The sequence below is a fragment of the Gekko japonicus genome, unplaced genomic scaffold, assembly GCF_001447785.1.
Source record: "Gekko japonicus isolate JY-2015 unplaced genomic scaffold, Gekko_japonicus_V1.1 scaffold782, whole genome shotgun sequence".
Taxonomy (NCBI): domain Eukaryota; kingdom Metazoa; phylum Chordata; class Lepidosauria; order Squamata; family Gekkonidae; genus Gekko; species Gekko japonicus.
In genome coordinates, this window is record NW_015161973.1 from 730,058 (window position 1) to 747,834 (window position 17,777).

The window sequence follows — 17,777 nt, forward strand, 5'->3', positions numbered from 1 at the left end:
CCAAATGTATAAACACAAGTTTTTGAAAAACACACATTAATTTTTATGTTTAGAATATTTTGAACAACAGCAACAAAATCTCAGAATTAGTATCGAGCATGAGCAAGTAAAACTGTAGGAAATTTTCCTGGTTGAATTATTCCAGAATTATTCATTGGGTAGAACACTCGATAACTCTTCTCTTATAATAAAACAGTACAGCAATGTAATTCCAGTTTAGGGGATATTTCAGGTACTTGGTTTGGTATCTCGAAATAATAATATCTTAACTGAAATGAAACAAGTAAGACTTTGGCTCAGTGAACAATCATCTTGAAATATCTCCAATATATTTACATCTTTACCATAAGATATTTTAGCAATTAGGTCATACACAGTCACCATAATTAAGCATACTCCAGTGGTCGATTCCAGTGCCAGAATCCTCTCACACTACATATAATGATAGTGGCTAGAGTGTTTGGCTGAGATTTGGGAATCCCTAGTCTGAGTACTCACTCAGTCATGAGGATTGCTGGGCACCTTTGGACGAATCACTCTGTCAGTCTAACCCAGCTCATCAAATTGTTGTTGTGAGAGTAAAACAGAGACAGAGAGAATGATCCTATAAGCTGCTTTAGGTGCCCATGGGGGAGTAAAGTTGGATATAAATACAGTAACCAATAAGAGTATAACTTTGATTCAGATGTTGACCTCCTTCATTCCTGAGTGAGACACAGCCACACACACACGTACACAGTTAGAATACTGTCAAGAAAGGAACTATAAATATCAGATGCTTAATGTTTCCTTGTCAGATGTTATAGAAGCCAGCCACATTCCATAATTTTCAAGTACTGGTGGAAGTCAGCCTACAGTCTCTCCAGTGAATTTGGCTAGTAAAAAATAATTTCAGCCTCATCAGAAAACCACATGAAGCTGAAATCAGTCAGTAAAATACATTATAACCCAGCACGAGGTTCAAGCTGTTCGAATTCTATCTCAAATAAAAGGGACGTTTCGGATTTCATGTCTGCAGTCATGTTATGGGTGGCACCTGTCATATAATTTTATTTCAGCCTAAATCACACCTCTTCCAAGAAAGCCTCCAGACAAAGCCTTCAGAGTAATCAGGGAATTGAAGTACAGGTGCAGGTTGAACCCCGTCACCTCCATTAGCATGGTTCATCACCTTATGATAAACTAAAAAACATTCCTAAAATCACTTAAAAAAAAAAAGAAATCCAGTGGAAGATTGACATCCAAGCAAATGTGCTAAAGATGGTACTGTGCAAGAAATGGGTTTACATAATCTATTTCTTATTCTATGATTCCATCACTATCAAGCAGGGCTGGCTCGAGGTGTTTCTGCGCCCTAGGCGAGGCTGCCTTGTGGTGCAGATGCCAACCTCCCGGTGGGGCCTGGAAACCTCTGGAGCCAGCCACCCTTTTGCTACCGCCGCCACCGCCTCCTCCCCCTCTGCAACTGTCAGACCCAGCGAGCACGCCACACATGTTCCTGCAGCATCCTCCAAGATGGAAGAGAGATTTCTCTCGTGCTCCACTTCCGAAGGCAGTTTGGAAGGGAGGTGGGGGGATTCTGTCTCCAGGCGGGGGATGCTCACCGGATGCCTCTCCCCAATTAGTGAAGTGCTGACACTTGGAGAGCTGCTCGCAGGCTTTTGGCGGGGGGGGGAGGCACAGCTCGGTGCCCCATCCAGGGTCCAGCACTCTAGGCGAAAGCCTAGTTCGCCTAGTGGGTGAGCCGGCCCTGCTATCAAGGTAGATTTGGTACCTGCTAGATATCTATAGATACCGAGCTGATGACCAGAAGGTTTGTAGCTCAGCAGTTCGAGACCCTAGTGCTACGTGATGGAGTGAGCTCCCGTCTCTGGCCCCAGCTCCTGCCAACATAGCAGATTGAAAGCAAGAAATTGCCAGTAGATAAATAGTTACCGCTTTAATGGGAAGATAACAGCATTCCGTGCACCTCAGCATTTACTCTTGCCGGCCGCATGACCACGGAAACATCTTTGGACAGCACTGGCTCTTTGTCTTGGAAATCAAGATGAGCACCGCCCCCTAGAGTCGGACTCAACTGGCTTTCGAGGAAGGGAAACCTTTACCTTACTTTACCTAGATATCTATAGCATAATAATTTTATTTACGTTATTTATAGTCTTCCTTTCTCATGTCCTTTCTCATGAGATTCAAGGTGGGTTACATGATTTAAGTCAGTTCAACCAATAGTATGACGAATAGGATTGTAGAAATATGAAACTAGGCATAAGTATTACTCATGACATGTTAAACTGTACAAGAAATGGTATTCCATAAGCAGAAACATAATGCAGTGAGAGCAAGACAAAGACATACAACAACAGGTAATACATCTTAGTAGTATAGTCCACACTCTCATTCTCTCTGTTGAAATGTCTTCCTGGATCATTCTGTTATCAAAATGCCCTCCTGAACAGTTCTGTTTTACATAGTTTGCAGAATCTCAGAAGCATGGGAGCTTTCCTGACCTCCTCAGGCAGGCCATTCTGTGGGGTGGGGGCCACTACAGAGAATGCAGACGTACAGGCAGTTCTTGATCTTGCTCATTTGCAGAGTGGCACCTGCAGACAGCCCTACTCAGTTGAGTGAAGTTGTTATAACAGGAGGAGAGGCAGTTTTGCAGATATAAAGTTCCAAGATCATGAAGGGCTTTGCACGTGAGGGCCAGTAACTTGAACTGAACCCGGCTATTAATGGGCTGCCGATGGCGTGTCTACAGAGTAGCCGTCATGTGTATACATTGCCTAGTTCTTGATAATAACCAACTTGCAGCGCTCTGCACTGGCTAGAGTTTCCAAGTTGATTTTGAGAGGAGGCTATATACCCTATATTATAGTAGCTTGCTCTCAGTGTTACTGTGGTGTGGATCCAGGAGTCAAAGTAGGGGGCCATCTTCCAGGCTGAACTGAATTGGAAGAAAACTTTTTTGTGTGTGGCTAGATTAATTTACTTCTCCAGCATAACCCCAAGGGTATTGACCAAGACAGGAAGGGTCAGCTGTACCCCATCGGAAGTGGGACGTCTTCACCTCAGTCTTCCCAACCAGCACTAACTCCGTCTTGTCAGGGCTCCGTGTCAGTTTGTTCACTCTCAGCCATTTAGCCACAGCAGAGAGGCCATGGCTCAAGACCTCTACTGCATCCCCAGGAGATGTGGACAGAGAGATTTAGAGCTGAGTGTCATCTGCATATTGATGACATACAATTCTAAAACTATGAACAACTCTGCTTTGTGTGGAGGGGTAAGGAGGTAGATAGTAATGGGCAGTACAAGACATAAATGATTAGTACCAACAGTCTCATTCCTGACATTTGGGGACTGCTTCACACACTTCATTTTTATGTGTGTGTATATAAAAATGTAAGGAGCTGCGGTGGCTCAAGTGGCTAAGATGCTGAACTGCGGGCTGTGGAAGGTCGGTAGTTCAGCAGTTCGAGACCCGGGTGCCGCATGATGGAGTGAGCTCCTGTCTCTAGTTCCAGCTCCTGCCAACCTAGCAGTTCGAAAGCAAGAAAATGCAAGTAGACAAATAGGTACCACTTCAGTGGGAAGGTAACAGAGTTCCGTGCGCCTTGGTGTTTAGTCATGCCGGCGACATGACCACGGAAACGTCTTCGGACAGCACTGGCTCTTCGGCTTTGAAACGGAGATGAGCACCGCAACCCTAGAGTCAGATTCGACTGGCTTTTGAGCAAGGGAACCTTTACCTTTACCTTTATATAAAATGTAATGCATACATTCTACGTATACCACCGAGCTGAAACTGGCTGCAGCTCTTGCTCCACAAGTATTATATATTTGCAGCTGCAGTCACAGGGTGACATTTCCTGTGGTGCTGGAGATGGATAGCAAACTTGTACAAAGCCTACAGCCATGGTACTCATCTTGGGGAGAGATTAATCTTCTTGTGAACTCAGATGTTCCAAAAAGAAGGAAGCCAGTGTGAGAGTGTATGAAAACAATGTATGGTACATTTCAGAATATGCTTAGGATTTCATTTAGAAATACATGTATATATTTTTGTTTTTTAAAAGTTAAAGTAATCTCTGTTCTTTTTCACTGTGTAGTTCTGAAACAAGGAACAGTTCATTGAACTAATGCTCAGGTAGGTTCCAAGCCTAATGTGATTATATCCAGCAAGAGTTTGATATTGCCATTGGAGACCAATTATCATCCATGTGGGATTGTCCTGTAGGGTTCCACAGGGCACAGTCTTATTCCCTGTGCTACTCAGTCTCAATGTAGAGCTCTTATGAGTGTGTGAAGCAGTCCCCAAATATCAGGAATGAGACTGTCAGTACTAATCATTTGTCTTGTACTGCCTGTTACTACCTACTTCCTTACCCCTCCACACAAAACAGAGCCTCAGCTTTCTCTCACACACATCTGGATTTTTTTTTAAAGTTTCAAACTTGTATACAAGAAATTTCTATCTCTGAAGGGGGTGCAGCTAGTTTACAGAAGAAAAAACAGAAAATGGAAGCTGGACAATTCCTCAGTTCTGGACATCAGAATGTAAGAGCTGCTCCTGCTGAGGGCAGATTAGTCGGTCATCTAGTGCACCACCCTCTTTCACACAGTGGCCAACAAATTACCCTGAAGGGCCAACACAAAGGGCATAGAGAGCCAAAGCCTTCCCCTGGCACTGCCCCCAGCACTGGTATTTAGATGTTTACCACTTTTTAGTGATTGTTGCTAGTAAATGTTAAAAGTACAATCTTAAGAACACTTTCCTAAGAAAGATCCCCATTGAACAGACCCAAGTAGGATTCTGGGTAGATCTGCTTAGGCTCGCTGTGTAATGGACCTAGATCCCATTAATCTGATTAATCCCCTTTTAAAGCCATCTATGCTTTGTGACCATTATTATATCCACTGGCTATGAATTCCGCAATTTCGTGACTTGTTAAGTGAATAATGGTTTCCTTTTTTCCACATCATGACTCTGTAGCCTGTCAGCTTCATCAGATGCCCCTAATAAAGTTCTCCATGTCCACTTTTCCTACCTGATGATAAACTTTATAGACCTCTTTCATGCTCCCCTCCAGACAACTTTTTTTCCTAATCTGAAGAGCCCCGTGCTCATAGGAAAGGTGTTCCAAACCCCTCATCATCTTGGTTGCCCTCCTCCTCAACCCTTTCTCCAGGCCTTCCAGGTCTTTTTGGAAAAACAGCAACCAGAGTGGTACACAAGACTCCAAATGAGGCTGCATCATCAAACTATACAAGGGAGTTACAATTCTAGCTGTTTTACAGACAATCTCTTTTCTAATAATCTCCACCACAGACTTGTCTTTTCGTAGTGCCACACACCAAGTCAACATTTTAATCAAGCTATTCAAGGCAACCCAAATCTTTTCCCTTCTCAGTCACCACCAGTTCCAACTGCTACTCAGTAAGGTATCAAAACCATACAAAGAAGTCTACAATTGGTCAGCTGCAGAGTTCAGTGTTCTGAGGTAAAAAAAAAACAGTTACAGGAGACTGAAGAGAGCTAATGACAGCTGAGGAAATCAGGAATGGCCAACCGCTTGTGAGGTGCAGCAATGCAGCTGGCCCAGCCTTCCTGGTGGCTTCGAACTCACTCCCCCCACCTCCTACAGGCAGCTGTACAGGCAGCCATCAAGGAGCCTACCCCAGCAGTAACACCTTAGCGATCCTGCTGGCCCAGCCTCCACAATGGCTTGCAATACCCCTCCCCCTCCTACACTGGACAGGCAGCTCCCTGTCAAGTGTAAGAGAGGGGGTGGGAGGCTTACAGTTGTTGGGGAGGTTTGCTCAGCAGGATTGCCTTAATGCTGCTGCTGATCCAGCCTCCCTGATGCCCAGGTGTCTGTCAGGTGTAGGAGCAGAGCCAGGGTACTTTAATCCATCCAAGTAGAAACACCTTAGCAATGCTGCTGGGCCACCCTCCCCAATGGCTTTAGACACACTTCCACCCACTCCTCCTCCACTTGACAGGCGGTTGTCTGACAGGTGCAGGGGCAGAGCATTGAAAGTAATCAGGGAGGCTGCCCAAGCAGCATCACCTTAGCAATCCTGCTGGCCCTGCTGCCTCCCCAATGCCTTCAGACATGCTACCCCTCCTACACCTGACAGACAACCGCCTGCCAAAGGTTGGAAGGGACACAGAGTCCTTAAAGCCATCAAGGAACCTTGCTTAGCAGGATTGCCTTAGCGCTGCTGCTGGCCCAGCCCCCCCATGCCTTTAAGCACACTCCCTCCCAACACCAGACAGGCAGCTGTCTGTAAGGTGTAGGAGCTGGGCCAGGGTACTTTAATCCATCAGGGAGGCTGCCCAAACAGACACACCTTAGCAATGCTGCTGGACCAGCCTCCCCAAAAGCTTTAGACACATTCCCACCCACCTCTCCTCCAACTGACAGGAGGTGCAGAGCATTGAAAGCTATCAGGGAGGGTGCCCAAGCAGCATCACCTTAGCAATCCTGCTGTTACAGCCTCCCCAATGCCTTCAAACACACTACCCCTCCTACACCTGACAGATAACCACCTGTCAATTAAAAAGCATGCCCTGCATCCCCCTCCCCCAAAAAACATCAATGCCCAGGCCAAACCCCTGCACCAAGAAACCCAAAATAAGGGGAGTGTATTCCTCTCATGATGTCAACCCCCACTATGAAGAGATTTCTGAGAAACATGACCCCTAAGGGGTAAAAAAGGAGCAAAATATGTTCTCCCCCAATTGTTTTCCATGTGCCTGGCAGGCTGCTTTCTCCTTACCCCCTTACCCCCCCCCCCCTTAGTCAATTGTGTAGCTCAGAGTTCTGAGGTAAAACCTGCCTGCGTGTACCCACCTCCCTCTGATTGCTCAGCTGTGGATCCCAATGTTCTGAGGTAAACTTCACATTTCAAACTTCACATCATCAGTATTATACCTGGATTAACAGAATTTAAATACTGTAGCAAAGCACGGATACCAGGCTAGTATTCTTATCGATTCTGAGGCTAAGCTACTGCTAAAAGCAAGCCCTGTTTAAAGTTGAACATTGTCTTAAACACACTTTAAGAGGTCCAGAGTATATAATCACAAATTTGCTAAAGCCAAAGATTCCACTTAAGATGCCACACACTACCCAGTATAGTAAAACATGTAACCAAGTTTTAGCTCTCTGCTCTCCTATGCCTCCTTACAGGTCAATTAAAATGTATTAGAAATTTGTCAGAACCTACGATCAAAACAACAAGAAGAGTAGGTTTTCATAGCCTGCTTTTCTCTGAATGTAAGGAATCTCAAAGTGGCTTACAATCTCCTTCCCTTTCTCCCCCCACAACAGGCACCTTGTGAGGTAGGAGGGGCTGAGAAAGTTCTGAGAACTGTGACTTGCCCAAAGTCACCCAGCAGGCTTTGTGTGGAGGAGTGGGGGATCAAACCTGGTTCTCCAGGTTAGAGTCCACTGCTCTTAACCACTACACCATGCTGGCTCTCAGTCACTTCCCTCTTTACAGCAGCCGTGTACTATCCAGAACCTAATCATATTAAACGAACAATTCCAGCAACTGCAATACAGAAATCGCTTCATATGCCTTTTCGTCTAGGTTCAAGGTATTTCCCTATAGGCTGAATTCAAAGAGGCTTCCATCTCTGTTTCTGCAATCTGTCTCATTTGTTATATCTTAATTCAGACCTAACTGGAACTATGGCTAAGGAAAGTGCACAACAAATGCCCTAAACTGGACAAGGAACTTTAATTGGCCAGCTGCAAGATCTGGCAGAGTGGGAAAGACCCCTGTGCACCACTTCCCCCTGCCAGGACCACCCTGGCTAAAGAGAGGGTGTCACTTGCCTTGTTTGGGGCAGACCTTGCAGCCGCTACCACAAGCAAGCTGGCTGCGTGGTCAGGCGAGCCACTGCAGCAGCAGTTCCCCCAACCTGCATGGGGCCTGTGCAGCTGCCTTTCTTGCAATGTCAACAAAGAGATTATTTTTTTTCTTTCCCCCTTTCCATTGGGGGCAGACTAGGGGTTGGGGTCCTTTCCAGGGACATTTTTTTCTTCCCAGTCAGCCTCTGTCTACACTGGTCATTTTTATCAATGGCTCTAGTTCATCTGCCCCCCAAGTAACCTTAAATCAAGATGTGCAAGAAAGTTTCCTGACTTCAGTCCTAATAAAAGTACAACAGCTGTTTCAAACATTGAAAATGAAATCCCACACCATTTTTATGTCTCCGTAGGCGTTCACCTGCAACATGCCTGAATACGTGCGTTCCACTGGCACACCGTTCTTACTGCTGGAGCACCATGGGGCCAACCAATGAGGTCAGTTTCTGTGGCAATGTAGAACTGTGGCCCCAGAGCAATGTCTGGGGAATACAGCACCCCCTATAAGCATAGAAAAGTTAGCCATCTAGGTTAAGGCATTAGAGGAGAAAGTGACAAGGCAAGTAAGGTTTCCACACTTCCATTGTCTTGCAGAATGTGCAAAATGGAAGGCTCAGGGATGTAGTAAAATGGAATTGTGTAGGAAAAGCTCTTTCTGTATAGGTAATAAAGTTGTAATTGCCTGTGAAATCATTAGGCATCCTTTCCCCCCCTTCCAATATACCCCACTGAAGTCCCTCCCCTTCCCAAACCCTGCCCTCCTCAGGCTTTACCCCAAAATCTCCAAGTATTTCCCAACTCAAAGCTGGCAACCCTAATGACAAATGAATTAAATAAAATATGAATCCACCTCACTACATGACAGTATTTAATTTTATTTCAACTTTTAAAAAAACATATTAGGAGTTAAAGATTAGACAGTTTACACACAAGCTGGTGGAGTATTCATCACTGAAAACCAGGGTTCTTACAATTGTTACTTGTTTCAGCAAAGTCTATTTGTGTACAAGAACAACAACAGACAGCAAGTTTTAGAATTCATATTAGGAGTTAAAGATTAGACAGTTTACACACAAGTTGGTGGAGTATTCATCACTGAAAACCAGGGTTCTTACAATTGTTACTTGTTTCAGCAAAGTCTATTTGTGTACAAGAACAACAACAGACAGCAAGTTTTAGAATTCCTGTGACTGCCCATCTCCTGCCACTTCTTTAGGCACCTCAGTCTTCTTGTGAAGCAGTTGGGGAAGTATATTGGGAAGAACCCCTCCCTCAGCAATGGTCACACCTGCAAACAATTGGCTGAGTTCCTCATCGGTCCTCACAGCCAGCTGGAGGTGTCGTGGCCCAATTCGCTGCCTCTTGTTTTCAGAAGCAGCGTTTCCTGCAAGTTCCAATATTTCAGCAGTCAGATATTCCAACACAGCTGACAAATAGACTGCAGCTCCCATGCCTATTCGTTCGGCATACTGACCCCGCCTCAAGAACCGATGAACACGGCCCACTGGGAACTGGAGACCGGCTCTCTGTGACTTGGTTTTCTGTGAAGGAAAGGCAGGCTTTGCTGCAGTTGTTGACTTTGCTGTCTTCTTTCCATGCCCAGACATTCCAGTTTCTGTAAAGGACAGAAAAAGCAAGTTGTTATAGTGCAATTCAACAGGTTCTAAAGTATCAGGCTTTTCAGAAGATGGATGTCTTCCATTACAATCCCACTTCTTTCAAACAAGCATGCAATAGAACTTTGCTTCTGGGGAATACTCACATTCCTATGAGTAGATAAGGGCTTCTATTCACTCTTTACTCAGTACATTCCTTAAAATTAATCTCCAGCTTTGTTAATATGAGGGCTGCCACATTTCTCCTGTTTTCTGTTTTACATGGGACCTGCTCATTCTATTTCATGCTAAAGAGATACTGGAACCTATTTTGCATATTACCTCATCCAGTCAGTGCTCTACAACACTTTTCTCTCATTATTTTTTAAAGAATATTTTATTAATTTTCAGAAATAAAAAGTAAAAAAAATGAGTGTTACAATGTCATAGTATCTAATAAAATTTCTCATACATAACAACGCTAATATTTTACCATATCAGAAACTTCCATCTTAGCGACACTATACATTAAAAGCTGCTTATTTTTTTAGTCTAACACAAATCTAAATAAACTACTAGCATTTCTACTGTATATAATCTAAAATCAGGTTAAGCTTATATCTTTCTACTATATATGATAAAAAAGACATGTTAACCATCTTCTTACTTGACATCTTTAAGGGGAAAAATAGTATGTAAATAAAAACAGGAATAAAGGTATTAACAGTTTCCATTCTAACTTCATGTTAAACTCTTGTATAAGATCCGGTTCAGTTTCAGATAAAGTTCATTTGAATCAGTTACACCTAAACCAGAGTTCCCTATATTACTCTACAAGAAAACATAATGTAAATAGGAACATTCTCATAACATACTGCTATCTTCATTAAAATCCAAATCCAGTAACTATTACTATACACAAATTATCTATGCTTTTATTTCTATATTTTTGTTTTTACTCATATTTTAATATCACATATTTACTTTATATTTTAGTTGACGTTCAATAGTTTTCTCTTATTATGACAGACTAAAAGTGGAACCTGAAATACCCCCCCCCCCCTTTGTTTTTCTTAGTGGATGTGCAACTTGATGAAATGCTCTGGGGAACTCAAAAACCTACTCTCTGTTTTGTTTCATTTGGGTTGAGCCTAACTCTTATCTGACTATTGTTTTGGAATTTTTAAGTAGGCCAAGCCGGGATAACCTCTGTATATTAAAAATGCCACCCTAAAATACTGAAGTTGCTCAATGTTGCCCCTAAAAACCAAACCAAATAAGATCTTACAATTCTTTTTCCAGAGAACATGCAGCTAGCTAAGTTTACCTTTTGAAAGAGAGAAATACACAGGGGGAAATACAACTCAAAATATGCAGTGAATTAATTTTTGAGTTAATTTCTGTAACCCTCACATCACCATTAGAACAAAGCAAAAAGCCACCCTTTCGTCGCAATTTACATTAGCTATAACTTTCTGTTAACTAGACTACTTTTAGAAAAATCTTTAGTTTCTATATTCCAAACCCTTCTTTATGTTTCTTTACCTTATGCAATCTTTTTTTATTCCTCCTTTCTGCACCTTGTTGTCTCAACAGTAGATAATTTGCTTTCTGTGGGGGAAACACAACTATTGTGCTGAAATTAGGCATAAACTAAAGCAGCCTCACCTTCAAAATCCTACCTCAAGAACTTAGGAACAGCTTTTTCTTTTAAACTTCTCAACTGTAGCAAGCTCATTAGGAGCTTTCCTTTCACCTGAAAACAACTGGGAAGCTTCAGTCACAATCGCTACATCTGTGTAGCAGTTGTGGATTGGAGACTGAGAAACTACTCTAACAAGTTAGTTGCCTACTGTTTGCTCAATCTCACATGTTTCAAAGAAAATATAGCCCAATCTGCTTTTAATCCTATTCAGTTTACCTTTATGTCACTCTACTAAATCAAATATAAATAGCAAGAAGTAGAAAGTGAGATGTCGCCAAAACAGTATGGAAAGGAAAGCTCTAATAAGATCCTGATCCAGAGCACACTTATACCCCACTTTAAGTATACTGCTATGCCAGGGGGAAAAGATGATGTTTACTTTAAACTTTTGCGAGCCAGTATGGTATAGCCATTAGAGAGACAAACTAGTATCTGTTTACTCTGCCAAGCATATTTTAGGCTAATCTTATTTTAAGATAATCTACCTCATAGAATTCCTGGGGAGATAACAGAGGATGGGAGGTCAGTGTTGCAAGCTGTTTTAAGAGAGAAAAGCAGGTTATAAATATATCTATACAAATTAAAACAAATCTCCCTTTTATGGGTATTAGTGCTTAGAAGATGCTTGCCTAAATTAGCATTGATAACTGTGGGGCTACTGAAGACCCCTTACCTGCTTGGGTAGGAGCGGCAGAAAAATGTATTGGGAATTGGAATGTAGCCAGTGAAAGAAGCTGATTTTGCAGCAGGATGGCCAAAATGAACTTAGGAACACTTCAATGGCATGCTGTTTCTTTGGGAGGAACCAGTGCTGTTTTCAGGACTACCACCTTCTTGGGGTTTCCTGTTTCCCCATACTCCACTTGTATGTTTGTATACAAAACAGATAGAAGTCTCTCTCTACTAGTATCCCTCCTCTCAAAGAAACTGTCCCTGAAAAGGCAGCCTGTGAAAACTCCTGCACTTGAGAATGATAAATGGTGGCCACATCATTTCCCTGCATGGAAGCTGCATCCACTCAAAGACAGTTCTCAGTAGCCGAGGTTGCTATGGGAGTAATTCTGGTTTTGTGCCACAATTTCAAATACATCTTCTATCCTAAGCATTCTTAGGATTCCTCCTTCTTACTGGCCCTGTTCTAATGTCTTTAACAAGCTTCTGATGCACAGAAATTAAGTGTTGGAAAGCTTCAACTGATCCACTTCCTTGTGGCAGCTATTTGACATCAGGAACAAAGATCCTGACTCTACACTTACTTACTTGGAAAAGTTTTGTGGACTTCTGAAGAAACATGCCAAGGATCAGGATGTAAATATTCTTTTCTTTGCGACGTTACTTGGAAGCAAATTCTACTGGAATCAGTACACATGGCTTTGCAAGCAATTATGGTCTCTTTCCAGGATAGGAAATGAGGGAAGACATCATCTTTTCCTAGGAGGTGCCCAGATCTCATGGCAGCAGTTTGACAGCTCTCTTTACTGTTCCTCATTATTTCTGATCCAGCAGCAAGTAGTGATTTGGAAAAGGACAAAAGGGTAGTCAAATAATAGTGATGTATGACTGTTAACAATGGAGATTTTGATTGGAGGTCTCAGAATTGAGGGATATTTCTAGTCTCTTAGATAAGAATGCATATCTCATCTATACTGGTAGGAAAATTAAAGTGACCAGATGTGGGCCCCATTATTTGTATCTGTACCAAAGGCCACAGAAATTGATCCAGTTTAAAGACATCAACTAAAATGAGCTTCCACTCTCATTAAATATATTCTCTTCTGTTGAGATTTCAAGGATCAGGACCTTTGAGCAGTAACACTCTGGCTGAACACATAGCTTCAGATCACTAGGTCTGTAGTTGGATAAAGTTTAAAACATGTTTTCCCTGAGAACAGGATAATTGCTTTGGATGAAACAAACTGAAAACTGTGCTTCAGGGGTCAACTTGTTAAGTTATTTGCTCGTTTTGAAAACCACGTATTCTCATGGATTTGGGGGCTGTATGTGTGCGTACTGACACAAAAATGTGTATGGAGCAGGTTGGATCCTGGAGAACTATATCCTGTTCCCTTTAATAGAGCCCTGATGTTTGGAAATGAGTGGCTGAAGCTTTTCATGGCATGAAGGTAAATGACACCACCTGATAAATAGCATCATATTAACCCTTCTTAAAGGGGCAGGACCTTTTCCTCCAAGTCTGTTGGCAACCTTACCCACAGGATCTCTTTTGACTCTGGAGGGATCATGGGATCTCCATGGACCCACACAGGCCAGGGAATGAACTGAGGGCCAAACTAGATGTGACAGCATCCATGAATCTGACCCATGGTCAACAATGCCGTTTTAAAGTGATTTAAAATGATGAAGAGAGCTGTCCTAAACATGATGATAGAACTGATCTTAATGGGGCCTGCAGCATGGCAGGCTGAGGCATGACAGGAGAACAAGAGTGCCTCACCCCCTTGTCAGGATCGGGTCCTTGCTGTATTTTAAAATTTTTAAAAAATCATGGTAGCATCGAACGCTCAGATCTAGGCCCACTGCCACGTCTAGTTTGGCTCTGAGTAGGGGGACGGGTCAAAAGTGCTCCCTCCTTTTTGTTCTGGAAGTGTAGCTGATGGAAGGGGAACAAAGAAAAATTCATTCCCTTCCCCCTAATCAGAGCATCCCCCTGATTTGGGCGGCTTCTAATCTCTGCAGGTCACACAAACCCAGGAACCAACCTTGCTGAGTCAGAAGGGGCTGCTGGCAGAGGAAAACAAGGCTAAAATATGTGACTACCAGCACCATCTGCTGATAGATCACTGGATCAAAACTCCATGCCTGAACATCATGTGCCAAGCACCAGGAGTCTGCAAAAAGGCTAAAATCGGGAGCATGTATGCTGGGAGGGCCTGTTGGTCTCATGGTCACTTGCTTCCAAGTGAACAAAACACAATGAAATATGGATTGACAAGTCTCTCTTCCACATTGCTGGAGAGACAGAGAGGCTATTTCATTCCTTCTTAGCAGAATTATGATTTGATTATCGCACATAAATGTACCACAGTGAATTTCATATATACTACATACCTGATAGCAATGGTGAGCCCAGCTGTGCATATAGGGGGGGGAAATGTCCCTGGGGTCACTTAGAACTAGGGTATATGTTTTGCAAAACCTGGGATTTACTCAAAAATATAAAGAGGAGAGGGAGTTAACTCCCCTGCTAGTAGCTAGGATCTGTACATAAGAAAAGAGAAGGCAATGCTGGATCAGGCCAATGGCCCATCTAGTCCAACACTCTGTCACACAGTGGCCAAAAATACCAGGTGCCATCAGGAGGTCCATCAGTGGGGCCAGGACACTAGAAGCCCTCCCACTGTTGCCCCCCCAAGCACCAAGAATACAGTGCATCACCTGCCCCAGCCTGTGAGTTCCTATCTATACCTTGTGGCTAATAGCCACTGATGGACCTCTGCTCCATATGTTTATCCAGTTCCTTCTTGAAGCTGTCCATGCTTGTAGCCGCTACCACCTCCTGTGGCAGTGAATTCCATGTGTTAGTCACTCTTTGGGTGAAGTATGCAAAGGTTACTTTTAAAGGTCCAAAAGGAAAGGGATGTCCAAGGGATGGGGGAAATGAACTGACCGAAAAGTGGGAGGAAAACAAACCAATAGGCAGGTGGAGGAAGAGAGAAACAGAACATTAGTCGTATGGGTAAAGGAGGGAAACAGAACAAAATGGGAAGAAACAGGTCCAGAAATCTGTCACCCCCACTCTTGTTTATGTATATATTCAGTATAGTTTATTTAACGGCTTTCGCCAGCTTATAATACAAAAATAAAACTAGATACAGAGAATAGAAAAATAAGATTTGGATTTAAAATAAAATAATATGGAATAAAATCGACCAGAGTTAGGATAAATGGATTATAGAGTAGGATTCATTTTCTCTTTATGTATTGCAAGACAGGCTGCCCAAAACCAAGCAGCAGCCTGGGAAACCTCTGGGTCCACGTCTGAGAGGATGAAATCTTGAATCTAATCTGGGCTGCATACATAGATTTTATTCTGGATATCAAAGAAAAGTTTTGTGCGAGGCTCCTCATACCAGGAGCACTGCATTAAAACATTGTAGAGTCTCTACTTCAAGCGCGCCACAGGGGCAAAAACAATGGGAGAAGGAGATTTTGTTAAATCTACCCTCTAAGACCATAGATGGCAGGGATGCACTCCTCGCTAGGGAAAAGTGTACATCAATTACCAGTATCCCGTCTAAGTAGATAATGCATTTACTTGCATTTGCTTTTCTGAGCCTCACCTGTCCTTAGTTAGTTTTTAACTGTTTGATTGTATAGGTGGTTTTTCTTTGGGGCACTGTTTCCAACCAAGACCCTGCCATTTCTAGAGTTCATCAGTAGTATTCATTACATTATGCAACAGTGGCCCAACCATATGCAGTACTGGAGTTCTAGGATTTGAATTCCAGTCATATTATTTGGTCATAGGGCTGTCACAGATTTTGCAACAAACATGTTACACAGTTGAGCATAGCACATTTGACTGTGGCAACCAAACATGGGCACAACAGCTCCCTATTTCCCCCATCTATGTTTCGGCTAAATAAGACGCATGATTTGTCCTTTATCATCTAACAAGCTTTTCTCACTTGAACTGTGGGGTTCTTCCTTGGCCACCCAGCCTTACTTTTCCAATTATGCAGGATTCAGTAGCCTGCTTGCATCCAGTTCCTTCTCTAGCTTCAAACATGCCATTAACAATGAGACCACAAGCTGTACACCCCACTACTGAACAACATGATTGCTTTAGTCTTCCCACCTTCCAGAAGTTTCATCTCAGCATCATGCAGCTTGGTCACCATGGTAGATGGGATATGTGTTAAAGAGAACAGTACAATTTCATCCCACCTAAAAGGTTCCCTTGATTAAAAGCCAGTCGAATCCGACTCTAGGGTTGCGGTGCTCATCTCCGTTTCAAAGCCAAAGAGCCAGTGCTGTCCGAAGACATTTCCGTGGTCATGTGGCCGGCATGACTAAACACCAAGGCCACGGAACGCTGTTACCTTCCCACTGAAGTGGTACCTATTTATCTACTTGCAATTTCTTGGTTTCGAACTGCTAGGTTGGCAGGAGCTGGAACTAGAGACGGGAGCTCACTCTGTCATGTGGCACACTCGGGTCTCGAACTGCTGAACTACCAACCTTCCACAGCCTGCAGTTCAGTGTCTTAACCACTTGAGCCACCGCAGCTCCTTCATCCCACCTAGATAAAGGTAAAGGTTCCCTTGCTCGAAAGCCAGTCGAGTCCGACTCTAGGGTTGCGGTGCTCATCTCCATTTCAAAGCCAAAGAGCCAGCGCTGTCCGAAGACGTTTCTGTGGTAATATGGCCGGCATGACTAAACACCAAGGTGCACGGAACACTGTTACCTTCCCACCGAAGTGGTACCTATTTATCTACTTGCCATTTCTTGCTTTCGAACTGCTAGGTTGGCGGGAGCTGGAACTAGAGACGGGAGCTCACCCCGTCTTGCGGCACCCGGGTCTCGAACTGCTGAACTGCTGACCTTCCACAGCCTGCAGTTCAGCGTCTTAACCACTTGAGCCACCGCAGCTCCTTCATCCCACCTACTGTAGCATAAATGTTAGCCATGAATCAGAACTTCACAAGGTCCCCATTTCAATAAGACAACTTGTTCAGCTGTTTGGTTGCAAAGAGATTACAACCAAGTTGTGTATTCCAAAAGTTTTATTGGTACAAAAACCATTAAAGTGATTGATCATTAAGTACAAGTGCAAGTAAAGGAATTTCAGCCATTCTGAAAGCAAAAAGCCACACACAATCATGTATTGGGTCCACCTAGAAGAGTTTTCTTAGGAACAAGTTGGGGAAAGATGTGGGGCAAAACACCTCCCTCAGAAATGGCCACCCCTTCAAACAAATGGCAAACTTCAGTATCATTCTTCACAGCCAGGAAGATGTGTCTTGGCCCAATTCTCTGTTTCTTGTCTTTCAAAGCAGCCTCTCCTGCGAGCTCCAGTACCTCAGCAGTCAGATATTCCAACACGGCTGCCAGGAACACAGCAGCTCCTCCACCTATTCTTTTAGCATACAGGAATCGCTCAGGAATCGCTCAATGCGGCCCACTGGGAATTGCAGATCGGCCCTGGCAGGTTTTCCAGGAAGCAATTACAGGCTTTGCTGGCTTCTTTCCATGTCCAGACATTCCGATGCCTGCACAGAACAGAGAGGAAACTCCCCCGTTATTATGTGATTTAGTTGTTTTGATATATGGCAAGAGCTTCACTGCCTTCCTTGGTAATATCTGCAAGACTGTGCTGTAATGACTAATATCCCAAATTACTGCAGCCCCTACTATTGGTCGAAATGTTATAGAACTGTTAACCAGGGTAAAGTATTCCAATAGTAGACTGGCTTTCTACTACCCAGATTATCATTTTAGGACCATGTCACCACTCCATGGTGAAAAAGTTACATTCCCCTCCAGAATGACTGATTGGCCACTGTGCGAGACAAGACGTTAGACTAGACGAATCACTGGTCTGATCAAGCAAGATTAAAACCAGTGGGAGACTGGGTG

At 43.4% G+C, this 17,777-nt stretch overlaps 1 protein-coding gene and 1 pseudogene across 1 annotated transcript; both read right to left on the minus strand.

Moving 5' to 3' along the window:
* Positions 1–9,052: 9,052 nt before the first annotated feature.
* Positions 9,053–9,484, minus strand: LOC107126180 (histone H2A-beta, sperm-like). The gene has a single exon (XM_015429706.1). The coding sequence runs from the start codon at positions 9,482–9,484 to the stop codon at positions 9,053–9,055; it is 432 nt and encodes a 143-aa protein (XP_015285192.1).
* A 7,534-nt stretch (positions 9,485–17,018) lies between these two features.
* LOC107126179 lies at positions 17,019–17,402 on the minus strand (annotated as a pseudogene).
* Positions 17,403–17,777: the final 375 nt, after the last annotated feature.

Bases quoted from the DNA above. Each gene is read 5' to 3' on its own strand.
- LOC107126180 (XM_015429706.1), bottom strand. From the start codon at position 9,484: ATGTCTGGGCATGGAAAGAAGACAGCAAAGTCAACAACTGCAGCAAAG.